At 33.7% G+C, this 19,138-nt stretch overlaps 1 protein-coding gene across 1 annotated transcript in view; it reads right to left on the bottom strand.

Moving 5' to 3' along the window:
• MAN2A1 (mannosidase alpha class 2A member 1) overlaps positions 1 to 19,138 on the bottom strand; it is a 160,248-nt gene that overhangs the window by 67,339 nt on the left and 73,771 nt on the right. The window contains exons 7-12 of the mRNA XM_081230853.1: positions 18,124 to 18,310; positions 14,033 to 14,210; positions 8,468 to 8,670; positions 5,496 to 5,678; positions 840 to 954; positions 29 to 96 (exon numbers count right to left, since the gene is read on the bottom strand). Coding sequence (XP_081086979.1) covers positions 29 to 96; positions 840 to 954; positions 5,496 to 5,678; positions 8,468 to 8,670; positions 14,033 to 14,210; positions 18,124 to 18,310 — 934 coding nt within the window. The remainder of the gene's footprint in view (positions 1 to 28; positions 97 to 839; positions 955 to 5,495; positions 5,679 to 8,467; positions 8,671 to 14,032; positions 14,211 to 18,123; positions 18,311 to 19,138) is intronic.

Raw genomic sequence — 19,138 nt, 5'->3', positions numbered from 1 at the left:
AAAGTTTATGAGAAATTATGCTATTTACCTTGGCTCCGCACTCAGACTTATTACATTTTTTTGTGGCAGAGAACTTTGTGTTCTTTGTTTCAAATCCTATAAAAATGAACAGAAATTTTAATTTTACTTTTAAAAATTGTTTCAAAGTTAGCTATGTAATAGTACCTTAAAAAAACATGAAAAGGGCACAGTAGGAAAAAAAAAAAACCCTCTTTCCAGCTACATGAAGTCCATCATAATTCAAAACAAATAAATCTTGTGTCTGTGCGCATATATTGTGTATTTAGATTTCAAGTACAGCATATGTTACGGGGACTAGAGTCCATAATGAGCAGTTCTAACTAGGAATCAAATAAATCAGAATTCTAGAGACAATTCTGCAAAAAGTTTTACTATGTTACTTTTGTGTCATATGTTTCACATCTTTAAAAAATGTAAGTCTGTTTATTGCATTTTTACTTTAATATGAAAACATATGATCAAGGAGCTTCTAATTAAAGCTAAGGAAAATAACAATTATAATGTCCAGTTACCTTACGATATCACTTAAGTGTTCTAAAAGCCTGTATGCTTTACATACCTTGAAATAAGTTCATTATTTTATTTTTCATGCTTAGATTTAGTGAGAATAAAATACACACCATAAATCAAATAGAGTCACACTTATGGGAAAGAACACACAGGTAATTTATATAAAGTGATACAAATTCTTTCAAATAATGTAAAAAGAAATAATTATATTTCAATGTCTCCTTTTATTAAGCTTCTCACTCCCTTTTCCAACCCAAGAACAAAAGAATCACACATTTTTATTACGAAAATAGAAGATATCAACTAACCATTTCTAGGAAGGTATCAAAAGAGTAAGAGTCGTACGAGCGTTTGTCCTTCAAAATAAGCAGCAGTGCAGAATGTCCAATTATCTTCTTTAAATTCATCAATGAATGAAAGAGTCTGTGAACCAAAAATTTTACTAGTCTGAGAAGTAATTCAAAAATCTCTATGCTGTATAAAAAATAAATAAAATAATATCCACCCCCCCCCAAATCTCTATACAATATTTTCCTAGAGAACAGACTTGTGGTTGCCAAGGGGGAAGGGGGTGGGGGAGGGTTGGATTGGGAGTTTGGGATTAGTCAGATGCAAACTATTATACATAGAATGGGTAAACAACAAGGTCCTACTGTATAGCACATGGATCTATATACAATATCCTGTGATTAAACCATAATGGAAAAGAATATGAAAATATATATATGTATAACTGAGTCACTGCTGTACAGTAGGAATTAACACAACATTGTATGTCAACTATACTTTAATAAAAACATTAAAAAAAATCTGTATATAATATTTTCAGTTTCTTTAATTATGGCCAAACCACTATCACCTTCATCCTGTAATCAAAGTGAAACCTATAATAAACCTATGATGAATTGGCTCTTTTTTTTTTACCCTGAATGAAGTACTTAGGGATAAAAGAAAGTTAATCAGAAGGTATCACTGATAAGGATTCATTTAAAATAAGAAAACTTTCTAGACACACCTGAAACACATAAACTTATTCAAACTACTTATACTCTACATGAGTATCATACCAAATAATAACAATAGCCAGCATGATCACCCCAACAGCTCTAAGGCGTTCTACCAAAAAGCAATGATTTGATACTTTACTCTAGAAAAATCTTTAACAAGCATTGAAATAATGACAAAAGAAGACATGAGATTAACTCTCATTCACAAAAAAATTCAATCAGTATACACATTTCAAAGAATTTAAATTCTGAAGAATTCAAATAGATATTTCGTGAATTTAGTTTCATGTTCTTGTTCAAAAGAACTAGAGAAAAAAAGTATTTCACAGATCCAGATAATGAAATTGTCTTTGTCCTTATTATATTTCTTTGTCATTGAAATTCTTAACTGTATTCAAATTGTATAATTATGTCTGAGGAGCCAAAGTGATGCTTATGAATCAACTGTTTCAAGATCAATTCTGGATTAGAATCTCAGTACATTACCAGCTATTGTTGAAGCACTACACATAGGGAAAAAACTTGCCTTTTTTCCAAGTTTAATCTTACTTTTTTAAAGCTTTAGAGAGTAGGCACCTCTAAGTAAACTCATATTGGAGAAATCTGTAGAGAAACTTTGCTAATCATGTTTTCAATCAACCATTAGAATGAATCTATTATGTTTATAGAGTTATTATATTATTTTCCCCAACACAGGAAGCAATTTTGGATCTATGTGTTAAAAACATTTTTGTTGTTTTTGCAACAATAAAATGCAACATGCAACAACAAAAAAATTGTAAAAGAATTAGATAGAAATAACTTCTTTTTTCCAGAGCATTAAGATTAACTTCAAAGATGTAAGCGATCATGATCAATAAGTTATGAATTAAATGCATTTACATAGTAAATCTGTAACCACAGTATTAAAATCTTACGGATTTAAGTTCAGACCATCATCCAGCTAAATTTCTCACTCTATTCAAATGTTATACTAAATAGTAGTAAGTGTTCTCACCAGACTAAAAGACCATATACATGAATGAATACAGTTCAGTTAGAAAAACAACTCCTTCAATCTAAGTTTATTTTTATTATCTACATGGCTATCTTTATGAGGTCGTCTGAACATGCAGAATAAGTCATGTTCTCCATCAGCTAAAACTTTATATGTGTTACAGTGTATTAAAGAGTCCTAATTAAACTGAGTGAATGTCACGAATCAATGTTCGTGTCCTAAAGGCACACACGCAGTCTTCTTATGAGATGACCGCTAAGGACAGGCGCATTTCCCAAACACTTTCTCAGTATGTATAAAGCTATTTTATTGAAAACAAAACAAAGCTAAACACAGTAAATAGGTCTGGGGAAAACTGGGTAAAACAAAATTTTACATGTTTCAACATTTCATCAACGTGGTATTTCTCAGAGCCTCTAATTTCCTAACCCGCCCTTATCCTATTATGAAACAGTTCAGAAAACGTCACTTTGGAATCACAGTTTTCTAGTTTACTACCATACCTGCAGTCTAAAGGAGACGCTATCATGTCTGTTATTCAACAGTTTGATCTACATGTTAGGAGTCTCGTTCTTACCCTCTGTTCATTTTCTTCTCCTACCTATCTTTATTACAATTTAGCAATTGACAGAATTCTTAATCTTTCTGTAACTGACCTCATTACCATTCCTTCTTCACACAGCCCCATTAACCACTTTTAAGCTGAACATCCACATAGACACTGCCCAGTCTAATTCATTTTTTAATGCCATGATTAGAATTAACATCCAAATATGCCATGATGTATGCTTGTTCTCCAGTTTATAATTACATGAAGATTCAGTCTACTGTTGACAGTATGACACTAAGAGTCACCCTTAAACGGCAGAAGAGAGAGCTAAAAGGGCCTGGAACCCTGATGGCATTGTGGAGCTGTCACACCTGAACCAGTGACCTGCAGACTTCTTTCACATGGCCTAAAAATAAGCAGGATAGGATTAATTTTGTTTTGAAGCCAAAGGCAGGCCCTAACTCATACACTTGTTCACTGGGACATTTCTGCCAACATCTGAATAAAAAGTAGTCACCAATCCAAGGACAAGAGACCACCCAATACTAGCTGCCTCTTTATTTATAATTCTCTAACTTGTGTTTTGAAATTTCCTACTTAAAATGTCTGTGCTAATGACTTGATAATTGTTTATGACTTTTCAATGAAGTGTGAAGTACTCACAAAGCAAATTTACAAATGTCAAGTACAACTTGAGAATTATTGTGTCTTTTTTCTCTGAGATGCAATTTTGTATGGGGATGCTTTTATAAGCTAAAAGCAACACCAAACATATGGAGGAACTAATGACAGGCCTTCTGGAGAGGTTACGAGACAGAAAATGTTCTGTAGCAAAACCCCAATGACCTGTACCCAAATCTCTTTCAATATTGCAGCCAGAGAGATAGCAAATAAGCAGTGGAGGAGGATAACTTCTCTATTTCCTCTTAGGAGCTCTGCTCTGGTCTGATTCCCAGCAGCCTCACTTTTAAACTCTCAATAAACCAAGAAGACAGGAACAGGTGAAAAAGAAAAATGGAGTGTCTAACATCACTTTCAAAAATGCTTTCTGTGGAAGAAATAACATCATTATCATACAACGAGTTTTTCCTACTTTAAGCCCAGCTCAATCTCAATAGACGGATGCCAAATATATTTGCCATAAGAAAACTGAGAAGATATTCAAGGTACTAATACCTTGAATATATTTTTTAAAGACTCAAGTCAACTAATGAAACCTCAAGAATACTTTTTTCCCAAGTTTTGTGAAAGGCAGTTGAAATACTGTAACTAAAAATTTAATTAACCCTCATTACAATTAGTAGTATCAGTTGTGGATCAATTTTTTAATAATGACTTTATGTGCTATGTACACTTTCCACATATGAGAATACGTATAAAAGAGATTCACTTTTTAATTCTATAATCAGAGCATATTTTTAATGATTTAAAAATAATATCAAAGCATAATCTGGAAGAAATACTAACCTAAGCTACAGTGAAACAATAGGCAAAACTCCTCCCCTAGTGTGGGAATCTCCTCTGCACTGATCCTAACGAATGGCAGCCTCAACTCTGGTATGATGATGGAAATCTCACTATCACAAAAGGTAAGCTTATTGGGAAGCTCTGTTTACAAAGCCCTCTGCTATTCTGAGCCAAAGGCTGTACTCATTGTTTCTGATCTGCAATATGAAACTAACTGAGTTCTACTCCGTCATTCATCTGACAGACCATCCAAGAACTAAAGATGGCTTTGATATCAATACCCAGGCCATCGCTTTTCATCCCAATTCCTTATATCGGCCATATATGACAAGGTTTCTAGGTTCTTCTACTTCCTGGCTCTTCTTCTAGGCTTAAACTTTTTTGTCAATGCCCCTGTCAAAAAATGAGGTATTCAAGAACAAATGGATATGAAATAGGATGAAATTAAATGGCTATATAATGAAGTGGAGCTCTTTATCTCCCTGGATTATAACTATGATTTACTTGATACCAAATCCTTGGTCAAGAAGTAACCTCAATTACCACACTGTACTTGGGGAAAAGTGGGATTGGTTTTATAATAATGTTTTACTACTCCATTTACAGAAATGCACTACAATAAAAGTTGGGACAGCCGGTACTTTGTCAACAGATTTCTTGAAAAATTGGTGACTCTGAAAATTGGTGCTTCTTCTACAGCAAACCTTATAAGGGATATAATTATTAAAAACTTCATCAAAACATAAGCATTTTGGGCTGTCAGCATAACTGAAAATGTTTTCTTGGTGTGACACATGTATCTTTGAAATTGGTTTGATTTAGTGTGCTTTACTTCAATAAAAATTCAGTATTACAATTAAAAAAGACACTTCATCAAAAGATAAAAGCTTATGACCTGGAATTTTAAAAGATTTTGTTTTAAGTCTACTTTCCAATATATTACCTGGTACCATAATCCACAACCACCCAATCTTTTGCAGTTCCTGTGATAGCATCATGATGTTGAAATAGTCCCAAATTCCTTCTTGCTTCTGTCAGCATCATATAATGGGATGATGAAAGAAATTTACTAATCTTGTATTGCTGAGCTTGTTTCAGGGCGAAATAGTAAAGAATTTCAGCAGCCCTAATTGCATAAAACAGTCATTAATTTTTATTTCAAAACAAACATTTTAGTTTACTACCTAAAATAGGTGGCAGTGATATATTTTCAAATGTGTTTTTTTAAATCCATGATTTCAGTACCATCAGTTTATAAGACAGATATTGATAATAAACATTTCTATAAAACCACAAAGGTATCCATCTAATACGTCTAAATTCTCAATCATCAAAGAACACCATGTCTCAGTGATATAAGGAAGAGAAGCCAGTACCTGTTGGCAGAAAGATGTGTCCATTTACATATAGCATAGGGAAAAAATATCTCAAAGCAGTAAGAACTGGATAAGTGTTTCTGTCCTTTCTTCTCAGCAGCTTAGACACATACCATGAACTTCATCACCAGAAAGCCATTTACTCTCACATAGGTACATTAAGAGGAGAGGTGGTGGGGAAATGCATGGCCACATGAGTGTTAGACTAACAGTAAAGGAGAAGAAGAAAATGATGGCCAGACAGCTCAGAGACAAGAGTTAGTCTAAGTGCTGAATGATAACATACAACAACTACAGATAATTTAACATTAGAAACTGAAAGATGATAAATCTTATGCCATCTTTTCTTAGTATTTTAAAGTAAAGAATAAAAATACTTTAGCTTAAGGACAGTTTTGAGCAATAATATGGGGGTTTATAATTTTCATCTTTAATGTTTTTAATCTGAGGACATGGTTCAAGATGGGTTTCTTAAAAGTTCTTTAAAAAGAGACATGCCTTGATGGAGTGAAAAATATAAGATTCTTTACCACAAACATGTTAAGATGATGGAGAGAAAAATCAAGGCAGCATGAAAATGTATCAAGGTATCAAAAAACAAGGAGAGATTCAAACTGCTTTAAAAAAAAAAGAATTCATTTGAATTTTTGAAATAATTAAAAGAAACTAAATAATCTCCACTTTATAAAATTATAAGCCTTCTGAAATTCATGGCATGAGAATCACTATATAGGAATTAAGGAAATTATATGTATATGTATGCATATATATCCAGAGCAAGTATTCCTGGTTATGGAAAGAATATATATACATATAAATACTACAAAATGTAAAAAAGTGGATTTCAAGAATATTTTCTTCTTTGTACATTTCTATTTTATACACATTTTTTACAAATGAGCTGAGGATGAAATATCATTATCACACAATTAACTTATTTTCAAATAAATTAATTACATTTTGAAATTCAACTTACTATAGGTTTATTGTTTTATTTTAAAGCAGCAGAATTATCAAAATATATTACCAGTAGTAATATATTTAAGTAACACCTTAAGTTCAATAAATTAAGATTGAACCAATATTCATAACTCTTTGCCACTAAAAAATACTTGACACTTAAAAATTATGAATAACATAAAGATAACTAACTGTAAAGATAACTAACATAAAGATAACTAAGATTCTACTGGGTAAGAATGCAGAAATCTCTGTAATATATAAATCTATTTTGTTACAAATAATGTATATTCATCTGGCACGTTTGTGAATATCCCCCAAAATAGTCAAAGGTTAGGTTTTTAAATAACAGTTACTGTTGTTAGTCTGTGGGAACAGTAGCACAAACAACAGTAAAAATAATAAAAACACACACTACTATAAAAAAGTACAACTCTTAAAGGAATGATTTTTATAAAAAGTCTGTCCAAAATATATTCAATATCCATTAGTACATAGAAGAGGGTAGGTTTGATATAAATTTTTATTTTTAATACCAAGATTCATCATGAAAATCAATCATCATGAATTCATATTTTGAACTTAATTGACAATGAATTTGTCATGAAAATAAACTACTCTCCTGAGCTACACACATAGAAAAAGCCTCAGGATTCCCTTGGGGTGGTTTCTCTTTATCAAAAAACAATGAGACTCAGTTACATAGAATTGTACTCTCCACTATGACAGCCACTAGCCACATGTGGCTATGTATATTAAAATTCATTAAAATTAAATAAAATTAAGAGTTCAGTTCCTCAGTCACACTGGCCAAATTTCAAGTGCTCTATAGTTACATGTGGCTAGTGGCTACCATACTGCATAAACAGTGCAGAAATAGAGTATTTCTATCACTGCAGAAAGTTCTATTGGATAGTGATTGAAAAGAACTGGATAATGCAGGGTTAGAGTGTTTTTATGTTTTTCTAATGACTTTCCTGTCGTCTCCTTATCTGTTTACTTTTTTGACCAATCACTCTGCCTCCATCTGTTCTCATCTCTTTCAAATTTTCTTCTTCTAAGCAGAAAATCATACCGATAGAAATGTTTCAAATAAATAAATAAGAACGGAGATGGAGTCTCTAAAATTCTCCCACATATAAAGTACATTGGTTTTAGAGTATGTACTTTGAGGCCTACATTTTGGCTACTGAGAGACCCTATTTGCTCCTTTTGACCCTTGCCCGTTTCCAACAATTCAGCTTGCCAGGTTACTGACCTGCAGACACACGATGATGTCACTGAATACTACCATGGTGTGCAAATAATATAAGTAGTTTAATTAGAAAAATATAAAACATTGAATACAACTCCCAGAAAATCTAATTACATAAACTGCTTTTCCTTCCAGAATAAAAGCCTCTGTAATAATCTGATGATGGTTTGGAGACACATCTCTGATTGCATTAAAATTTCACAATTATATTAAATGCAACCTAACACTGCATAAATGCTGTATATTATGCAAAACTCTACAGATAGTTTATGATAACATAAAAGAAGTGAAAAAATAAATGTAGCTATCTAAAGGTAACTGTACCTTAAATGGGATTCCAATATCCTATCCATTCGTTTGTAAAAGGGTCTGGATGTAAAGTAGCCACTCCAGTAATGATCATCTCTGTCAGCATAAGTGAAAAAATCTCCACTTAGAACCGGGAACATTGATTGGCTATTCTTTCTACTAGCTGCATCTTCTTTATCCAGTGCATCAAAATAATCTGATAAAGTCCCAAACTGTATCTAGGAAAAAAAAAAAAAGGTACATTTCACTTATTCACACATTCATCTCTACCTTAAAATTGCTTCTAACACTGAAAGGAAAAGTTACTAATAAATATTTAAGACATGCTTCCAAGTTAAGATAAATATATAGCTCAGATTTACTCAAATGCAGGGGGGAAAGCACTCAGTGACTTTCTTTTACTTGCATCAAGTCCCAAATTAAACTAAGAGAAAACTTGTACACCTATGCAGTAAGAAGAGTTATTTAGAGCTACAAATTTGTGGATCTGAAAACTCCGTACATATCCCTAGAATCTCCAAGTATGCAAGGATCAGGATATGGAATAATCCAGAGATGAATGGAAAGTGGGGGAAGCAGCAAAAATAAAAGACACGTATTTTGAGTAAAATGTTCCAGAAGTCTGGAAAAACAGTTTTGTTAGCTATTAAGTATTTTCATATATCATATGCACATACCCTCCCCTGGCCTCCCCTTCTCCCCAGTGTGTTCTTTATAATGGAGAGAAGAGAGACTTTGAGAACAGCAGGTCATTAAAAAAATGGACTTTCTCTGCCAGCAGGTAACAATGAATATAGGTAAAACACAAAGAGGGAAAAGAATTGCAAGGCTGACTGCTCAAATGAAACGGTTTTTCTGACTAGTGACTCAAATTACTAGTACATAAATCCATTTTTATGAGCCCAAACTATTCTATAAATCAAAGGAAAAAAGAAACATTATACCAGACCTCATAAACAGATATTAAAAGGCAGTGTTGCTAGAAGTAAACAGACAATTAGACAATTAAGTAGAGAATGTGTTCTTTTTAATAAGATGCTAATTTTGCTGTTTCTGACCTTATGCATACATACATACACACACACAGATATTGAGAGCCATTTTGATTCAGTGTGGCAGAAAAATAATTAAAGTAGTCAAAAAGAGTTAGTGGCACTCCAACAGTTATTAAGAGCAGCACAGAAGCTGGATCCTGATGATGTGGGTTTGAATTCCATCTCTACCACTTATGCAACATGTGATTTTGAGCATAGTATATAATGTCTCTGGGTCTCTCTGTGTTACAGCTAATAGGGTTCTAAGTAAAATGCTTAGAAACATGACTGGCAAATAACGGTATAAGTTTTAGCTATTATTCTTCCATTGCAAAGGCAAAATATCAACCAGAAACATAACAATGATGTTAGTAAGATAAATATGTTATTATAATCTAATTGTGATATCATAAATTTTGTAACAGCAAAGTGGATGTCTATTTCCAAATCCTTATGCTTACATTAAAGAAAATCAATTTTCAACTATATTACCTACTCTTATCTTGGCTTCACCAAATATAGTGTTTCTTGGGCAAGTTAATCTATTTGCGCCTCAGTTTCCTCATGAGTTATTATAGTACCTACCAGAAAATGTCTGGAGAGTTCAATAATTGTTAAAGTAAAGCACTTTACTTGAGGGCATTATGCTAAGTAGATAAAGAGAAAGATAAATACTGTGGATCTCACTTACATGTGAAATGTAATAATAATAATAAACAACTCAGGAAAAGAGAGCAGATGTGTGGTTATCAGAGGTGGTGGGTAGGGAGGAGGAATTGGAGAAAAGTAGTCCAAAGGTATAAACTTCCAGTTATAAGAGAAATAAGTACTAGGAATGTAATATACAATATGATGACTCTAGTTAACACTGCTGTATATGTATGAAAATTGTGAAGAGAGTAAATCCTAAGAGTTCTCATCACAAGAAAAATATTTTTTCTTTTTCTTTTTTTTATTATACCTATATGAGATGATGGATGCTAATTAAACTTATTGAGGTAATCATTCCACAATATATGTAAGTCAAATCATTATGCTGTACGCCTTAAACATAAACAGTGATATATGTCAAATTATATCGCGGTAAAACCAGAAAGACATTTTTAAATAAAGTAAAGCACTTTAAAAACTTAATTACCAAATCATAATCTCTCAATACATTTTAGTTAATATTACGTATTACTCCCTAATCTCATTACCAGGAAGCAGAATGTAATTACTAGGAAGCAGAATATGTGTGTGTGAACATGCAAGAAATGAGGGTCACAAATACAAGGAAATACAGCATTAACTTCAGACCCAATAGGTACAGATGAGCTCAATAACCAATGCAATATTGAGGAGAACAAAACTAGAATTATACTATCAGATAGTAAGATCTATTATAAAGCTGTAGTAATTAAGACACTATGAGATCAGTCAGATAGACAAAAATGAATAGAAAGTCTAGACACAGACCGACACATACATTCGTCTCACTCATGGTTAATGATAAAGACGACATTGCAGTGCAGTGGGCAAACTGTGGTCTTCAATAAATGGTGCTGTATATTCACATGGGCAAAAGGTATCTTGATCCCTCCCTTCACACAATACACAACAATCTATTCCAAATATACTACAGACCTAAATGTCGAAGGTAAAACAATAAAACTTCTAGAGGATAGCTTCAGAAGAAATATATTTTCATGACCATGGGGGTAAACAAAATTTTCTTAAGCGAAACGTATCATGCACTAACCATAAAGGAAAATACTGCTGTATTACATTCAATTAAAATTAAGAATTTCTGTTCGTCAAAAGACAGCATTAAGAGAGAGAAAACACAAGCTATACAGTGGGAGACAACATGTGTATAAGTTTTATCTGAAAAAAAGACTCAATCCAAAATACATAAGAGAACTATAAATGGTTAGGAAAAAGACAGATGACCCAATTTAATAAAAAAAATCATCAAAAGACTTAAATAGGCACTTCACAAAAAAGGATATCCAAATGGCAATAAACTTATGAAAAGAGACTCAACCTCATTAACGACAAGAAATACAAAATAAAACCATCACATCTATCATAAAGGATTTAAAAAAAATCCTGACAATACAAAGTCTGAGTAAGGAAGTGGAGCAACTGAAACCGTCATACAATGCAATATCCAGTGCTTCTGTTTTGGAATCTTGTTTGGCAATATCTAGTGATGTTGAACATGTAAATTCCCAATAACCACAGAACTCTATCCCATTTTATACCCACATAAACTCACACACACGTATACCAAAACATGCACAAAATGTTCAAAGCAGTATTATTTGTAATAGGCAAAAACTGGAAACAACCCAAATGTTCATCAACAATAGAATGGATAAATGGTGGTATATATATATCAAATGGATACTAGAAATACTATACAGCATTGGGACTTCGCTGGTGGTCCAGTGGCTAAGACTCCACACTCCCAATGCAGGGGGCCTGGGTTCAATCCCTGGTCAGGGAACTAGACCCCACATGCTGCAACTAAGAGTTCGCATGCCGCAACTAAAGATCCCGTATGCCACAACAAAGATCCCACACTTGGCAAACGAAGATCCCTCATGCCGCAACTAAGGCCCGATGCAGCCAAATAAATAAATAAATATTTTTTAAAAAAGAAATACTATACAGCATAAATAATTAATGAACTACTGTTACAGCAACACGTAATGGTGGATGGATGAATTTCAAAAACATAATGTGGAGCAAAAAAAGCTAGACACAAAATAACACATATTTAAGATTCCCTTCTCATAAAATTCAAAAACAGGCAACACTAATCGCAGTGATAGACATGAAAATAGTGGTTACTTTTGAAGGAATTGGTAATGACTTGGAGGACATCTGTGGGACCCTTCCAGAGGTTACAAATGTTCTACATCTTGATCTGGATGGTGGTTACATGGGGGGTTATTTATTTATTTATTTTTAAAATTGAAGTACAGTTGATTTACAATGCTGTGCCAATCTCTGCCATACAGCAAAGTGACTCAGTTATACACATATAGACATTCTTTTTTTTTTTATATTACATGGGGGTTTTAAAATTTGAAAATATTCTTTGTATACTTAATGGTTTGTGCACTTCTATGTATATGATACATCAACTTTTTAAATTACTTTAAAATTGTTCTAGTGGGCAAACAAAGGAGGAAATAGGTAAAATACTAAAAGCAGGATTAAATTCTTCAGAATCATGCAGTGGATCCTTTTGCAGACCTCAAAACCATTCCCCAAGAAGATATATTTAGAGATAAGATCCCCACATACATACAGACTCTTCTAATCAAACGTCCATGTATGCACTTTATCTTTGAGATTACAGGGATGATTTAAATATAGGCCCGATGCTCAGAGTTTATAACATGGTAGAAATTCAGTTTTAAGTATCTTGAATAACCTCAATATTTTATTTAAGTGTATTTATTTATTTAATATTATTTAAGTTTACATAATAAATTTGAATTCTCACTACATAAAAGGTGGTATATCATCACCTTTCTAATTTCCTACCAGGTATATCACTTCCCCTCTATGGTATTTTCACAAATCTTTTATTGTCTTAAAGGGTCATATGTGAATATAATAAACTGTTGGATAATTCATTTTCTCATATAGGGTCCAATATATGACTATTGTTTGAATCCTGACTTACACAATGCATCTGTTAAAAAGAAAAAAAAATGCTTTTGTGAGATCAGGAAAATTTGAATCTATCTGGATATATGATATTAAATTACTATTATTTTTTTAGATGTGATAATGGTATTACGATCATATTTTTTACACCGAGTCCTTTTCATTTAGAGATACATACTGAAATCGTTATAGACAAAAATACATGACCGCTGAGATTTGCTCCAAAATAATTCGAGAGAGAGGAGTGAGATGACAGTGGGGCACAGCTGAAACAAGAGTGACCTTGAGTTGATGAATGTTGTAGCTGAGTCATGGATATGGGAAGCGGGAGTGGGGTGGAGGAAGGAATTTACACTATTCTCAGAACTTTAGGGTACATAATAGATTTTCCACAGGGGGGAAGAAAGAGCAAGAACGACAGACAAATGATTAATTTTAGAAGCCTTCTCATCTAAGAAAAACGCTACTGTAGTCTCTGGATACAAGACGTTTGTTTGCAAAATTCTTGACATGTGCATCTGCCAGTCACACTACTAAATCACAGGATGCAACTGTAAGAAACAACACACTTTCAGTAGGAAAGGAAAACAGGGCATCACTGGAAAATGAACATCACAACTTAGTAGGTACATGTTTTCAACTACATAAAGTAATGCCTCTTTAATCCTCAATGAGTGGTAAGAAAGGGACAACTTTAGAAATGGAACTGTAATATAAGATAATTTTCCTCTTCATGAATTATACTTTTATAGAAGAACTACATATTCTATGAAATACTGGGATGTGGGACAAAGAAACTAAGGCTATTGTGTTTTAGCCTCTTTTAATAATGAAGGGTCAACTTCAAATACAGTCTCATAATAAAATATTTTCTCATTACCTTAACATTATACTGAGAATGAGAATTCATATAATCAAAAAGCAGTTGGTAATTCTTGAACTGATGATCCCATTCCGTGCGTTCACAGTAGCGGAAATCATCTCCTAGGGGGGCCAGGACAACTGTGGTACGGAAAAGCTTTGACTTCTTTCGGTACTGATCTAGAAGCATCTCAGCCCTACAAAAGAAAAAAAGGAAAATACTAAGAAAAGAACAAGGGGGTAACTCATTAAAAAATGTACTATATTAAAATAAAGTATTGCGTATTTTACCTATATTCTATCTTAGCATAATTTATGAGGCAGACTTTTTAAACTACCATAGTGATTTTCTTTATCCATTTAAAATATTCATAAATTCTTATCAGAGGGATAAACCCAAAGTTTTCCAATGGAATATCCTTAGAGAAATAAAGTCACATACCAACTTTGGCATATAATTACTGGGGGCATCAATGTCCTCCTAAAGGTCAGTCACAGAGATTTGCTCCCAGATAGCCTGTCGTAAAACAATTTAGTCCAAGAAGACAGGATTTCTCATCTATATAAACTTTGAAGTTTGCTTTGACTTAATTCCCTTTCTCTAATTTAATCTAAAATTGCCTAATTAAACACAAAAAGGTATTTAGAATGAAGCCAATTATAGAACCATATTTCCTTTTCTAAAGGAAGAAAATCAACTCACTTAACACCTTCCATCAATAATCTGAGTATTCCTCACGGTGTCCTTCTTAATACTGATCAACAGATAAAGCTTAGGAGTTGAATGAGCTATTTTGGTTTCTATCTCTCTGGGCGCTAACCCATGACTCAAAAGGTCAGCTAAACACAATGTGCTGCTGTGCTTTATATATTTCATATTCTCGTATTGTGTAAAAAACCCTTTGGGAGATGCTGAATTGGAGAACCATTTGAGGAAGTCTGGGAACACAAACTAAGAGGAAGCACTTCTGAAAGTGAAATTAAACAAGCAGATGAGCCCAGAGTAGTTCTCCATATTTCTAATGCCAAAGCTTAAAAAAACAGTGATAAATGACAAATATACTTTTCTACACACTATTCCAATTTTCATTTCAAGGATTATCCAGAATTAGATTCTAATTCACAATATTAAAATTTATGAAGAAATCTCAAAGAATATCAATGATGGAAAGAGGCATTTTGTAGAAATTATGAAAAAAAATTTAACTAAATTTAGAATCTCATATGATCTTTTTATATTGATAGTCTTTTAATATTGATAGTCTCTATATTTATATTAAAAATTTTAATATTTTGCAACTATTAAATTAGCAAAAATTTAATAATTTGGTGGGTAAAATGTAACTGTAATATTCTTTTTTTAAACTTAATTTTATTTATTTTTTTACAATCTCCTAATTCATCCCCTCCCCCCCGCCGCTTTCCCCCCTTGGTGTCCATACGTTTGTTCTCTACATCTGTGTCTCAATTTCTGCCCTGCAAACCGGTTCATCTGTACCATTTTTCTAGGTTCCACATATATGCGTTAATATATGATATTTGTTTTTCTCTTTCTGACTTACTTTACTCTGTATGACAGTCTCTAGATCCATCCATGTCTCTACAAATGACCCAATTATATAACATACAATACTCAGTTTTCTGAGATTAGCATTCAATATAGTACTTAATTTTTACTAGTAATTTACTAATATTCCACATTTTCCAAAAACAATTTTAGATCATTACTTACAATTAAAAAACACACATACAATGAGATTAATCACATAGAAAGATATATAAGACCAAAGAAATACGAGGAAAAAATATATACATAAATCGCCGATATAAGATATAGTATGAATGAGCATCCAACTAGATCCCCCAGGCAACCAGAATAATAAAGGGTATGCGATCATTTAAATGCATCCCAAGGTTTACTACTATAAGATATACCATATTTTGCATGTATATGTGTAAAACACATAAGAGGAAAGAAATCACAAACTCTAATGAAGTGCCTTTTCTATTCAGCATCTATCCTAACTCCCAAGCTCCTGCTCAGAAAGTGTCAATGCTGGGAAAGCCAAGGGACCAACCTAACCCACCTGGCAGGTAGTGGGTACTCACTAATGCACAGTAAACCTATGACAAATGCACTGACCAACATCACATTTAAAGATGCACAGCTGCAATTTGCTCTTCACTTATTCTACCATGTAAGAAAGAGCAACTTAACTAGAACAAAGAAAAAAAGAATTCCCTGAAACATCAAATCACCTGACATATGAATCATCATCATATGTAAAATATATGGTACTAGACCAAAAACTGAACTTGTTGAAGAATGGTATTTCTTTATCTGCAAAGTAGAGGAACCTGATAAACTGAACTTATTAAATGTATCACCTGTATCTTATAGTTACATTTCATTTTCTTTAGGGAATTAAAAAATCAAATGCCATTAAGTTGAAATGCCCATGTCTGATCTTTGTTCATCACAACATCAAAAGGAAGGTGATATCTGCATGGGAATAACCAGCAGAGCTAAGACTTCAAGACTTGTAAGAAGTTTAAAAAAACAAACAAACAGTGTAGGTATTATATAGATTCTTTCATCTGTATGCCCCAGGTGCCTGGAAACCACTTTCAGAATCACTGGAACTGACTGACCACAAGGTGTGGTCTTGGGGGGATGGGGGGGTAATCTTTGAAGGGTTCTATGATACAGCGATGGGATTACACAAAATGGTTCTCAGGTACTCTAAGGAGCACCCAAAAAAGAAAAAACGGGCCTCAAAATATCTATGAGTGCACTGGGATTCCGGTTACCCTTCAAGAAGTCTCCTATCCCTGACCACTGGAGCTGAAAGGAGTGTAAATACCATTCAGTTACAAACAGCTGTTTTCCCAAGTAGACAGGCAAGAATCCCCCACCCACGCTCAAACAAGCACACACACACCGCCCCAATCCTCCACCACTTCCTTTCCACTACTCCTTTTGCTACATAATATACTGGATTACTCTCTTAGCCTAAGTAGCCTGACCCTAAAAAGCAGGCTGTTCAGGGTCTCCCATTGACCCTCACTTCTCTAGGAATCAAGAAAATGAAACCAGGTTGATCCCAAACCTTGGACAGTTTTTCAAAACAACTATGAAAGCCAGATTTTGATACAAAGGATCCATGGCTTCAAGAAGGCTGCCATGGTAAAATGCTTTTGTGTCTGCCAGTGAGAGGCTCACACTGGAATGTTTTCTTTATGGCCACAAGGACACAATGCAGAGACCCAATCCCACCTTCATCCTCACACACACTTTTTTAAAAGTCTTTTTAAGAATAAAGAGATTTGAGCCCAGAGCAACGATCTTACAAGGCTATATTATTTTTCTAGCAGAGTTGAGTGGTATATATTACAACACAATGTTTTATTTTAATGCATTACATGCCACTAATTTTAAAGTGAAGGAATTAAACTTTAAAAGCACCAGAATTAGAAGTATAGGCAGCTTGGTTTAATGAGATGCTTCCATCATTAGGACAGTTTTCTTTTAAGAAAAAAAAATAATTCATTCCTTTGATTTTTATTTAAAAATCTTTAAGTATAAATATTCCTAATTAAAGTTTTCTATAAGTCAAAAACATCAGAAAGATGCAGATGTGTATTCATCAGAGCTGGGCAGCATTCACTATTACTGAAATTGTTGTTAAGGGAACAGATAATTACACTCTTTATGTGTTCCATTTCAATAAATGTGTTTTTGCAGTTGGGCTGCTTTTCTTACCAATTTATACCATAGAGACCGTAAGTTTTATTATCAACAAAAGTATATGAAATCAATCAAACACAGTAGAAGGCTTTTATAATGAGGGCAAAGGAGACAGTAATAACAGTGTATTATAGGTTATCCATTGTATATTGATGTACTATTGTTCACTTTCCATTAAGTTATAACATACAAGACAAATAGTCAAGGCTCTGGTATTTTTAAGTTGCTTTAAATCTAGTTTGAATGAATACCTTGAACAAGGATAAGCTGGCTACTAAAAACCATTTATTCAATCTTTCAGCAACAAGCCACTGATGCTTGCTTGTTCAAGATGTTGTCTTACAAAATGCATATTTTCGTACCTGTTCTGGAGATTTCCAAGATATATTGTTTCTGGGGGGACTCCCCAGGGACAACCATATCTGCCTCCAGGAAGTCGCTTAAAATCAAACTGGCAGCATATTTTAGGATCAGGTCCGCAAGTGTGAGGGATGTCATAGCTGTAGAAGGGCATCATGTGGCAAAAAATATCTGTGCCAGATCCCAGATCTAAAATAAAGAGCCAACAGACCTGCATTTATAAATTTTGTTTTCCCCAAACTGTTCAAATTTCCAGTACTTTATACATACATAATGCAAGCTCTACCCTAAATCAACAACCCTTTCAACTACTAGAACACACACCCAAGCAGCGTTTAATGACCACCGGCCAGAAGGAAGATACTCACATCTGTCTCTATCTACCTCTTCTATCTAAACTTAGATGAGACAGAAAAGCCCCACCATAAAGCAGCATCTGCTGACCTGGAAGGATATAATCTGAGCAGAAGCAAAAGTTATAACCGGCTTATCCAAAATTATGGCCGTGTCTATCCCTGGCTGCCAGCTCCTGCCACATCTGCTCCCACCTCAGGTAATAGGACACTCTGAGAGAGACCATTAGCGGCAGAGACTGGGTGAGAAGAGAGGAAGGGCGTAAAAAGGGAACCTGGAAGAATAAGGGAAGAAGAAGGAAGGGGTTGTGAAGATACTGGGGAAATACTGGTTTTGTAGTGATGAGAAAGAAGTGTACTCAGGAGAGTTTTGTGGAGTCACCCTGATGTTCACCAATAAAGAGCCAATGATGCTTTTCTCCATGGAGGCAGAGGAAAAGTAAAAGTAATTTTCAAAAGCAAAAAGAAGAATCAAAACAAAGCAAACAAAAAAGATACAGAAAACGAGCACTGGTTCCTGACACAGAATTGTTTTTAATTGAAACCTCAGTGCCAGTATGTGTTGATATCACTGCTTTCGAGAGGTCAAAAGCCTCCCACCAAGTAAGGCTGAAGGACTTCGATAAGAGTTAAAAGTGGTATCTTTTTATGATTCTGATCTGCA

The sequence above is a fragment of the Mesoplodon bidens genome (assembly GCF_964165515.1).
Source record: "Mesoplodon bidens genome assembly, chromosome: 4".
Classification (NCBI taxonomy): Eukaryota; Metazoa; Chordata; class Mammalia; order Artiodactyla; family Ziphiidae; genus Mesoplodon; species Mesoplodon bidens.
This window is presented reverse-complemented; position numbering and strand designations above follow the sequence as displayed.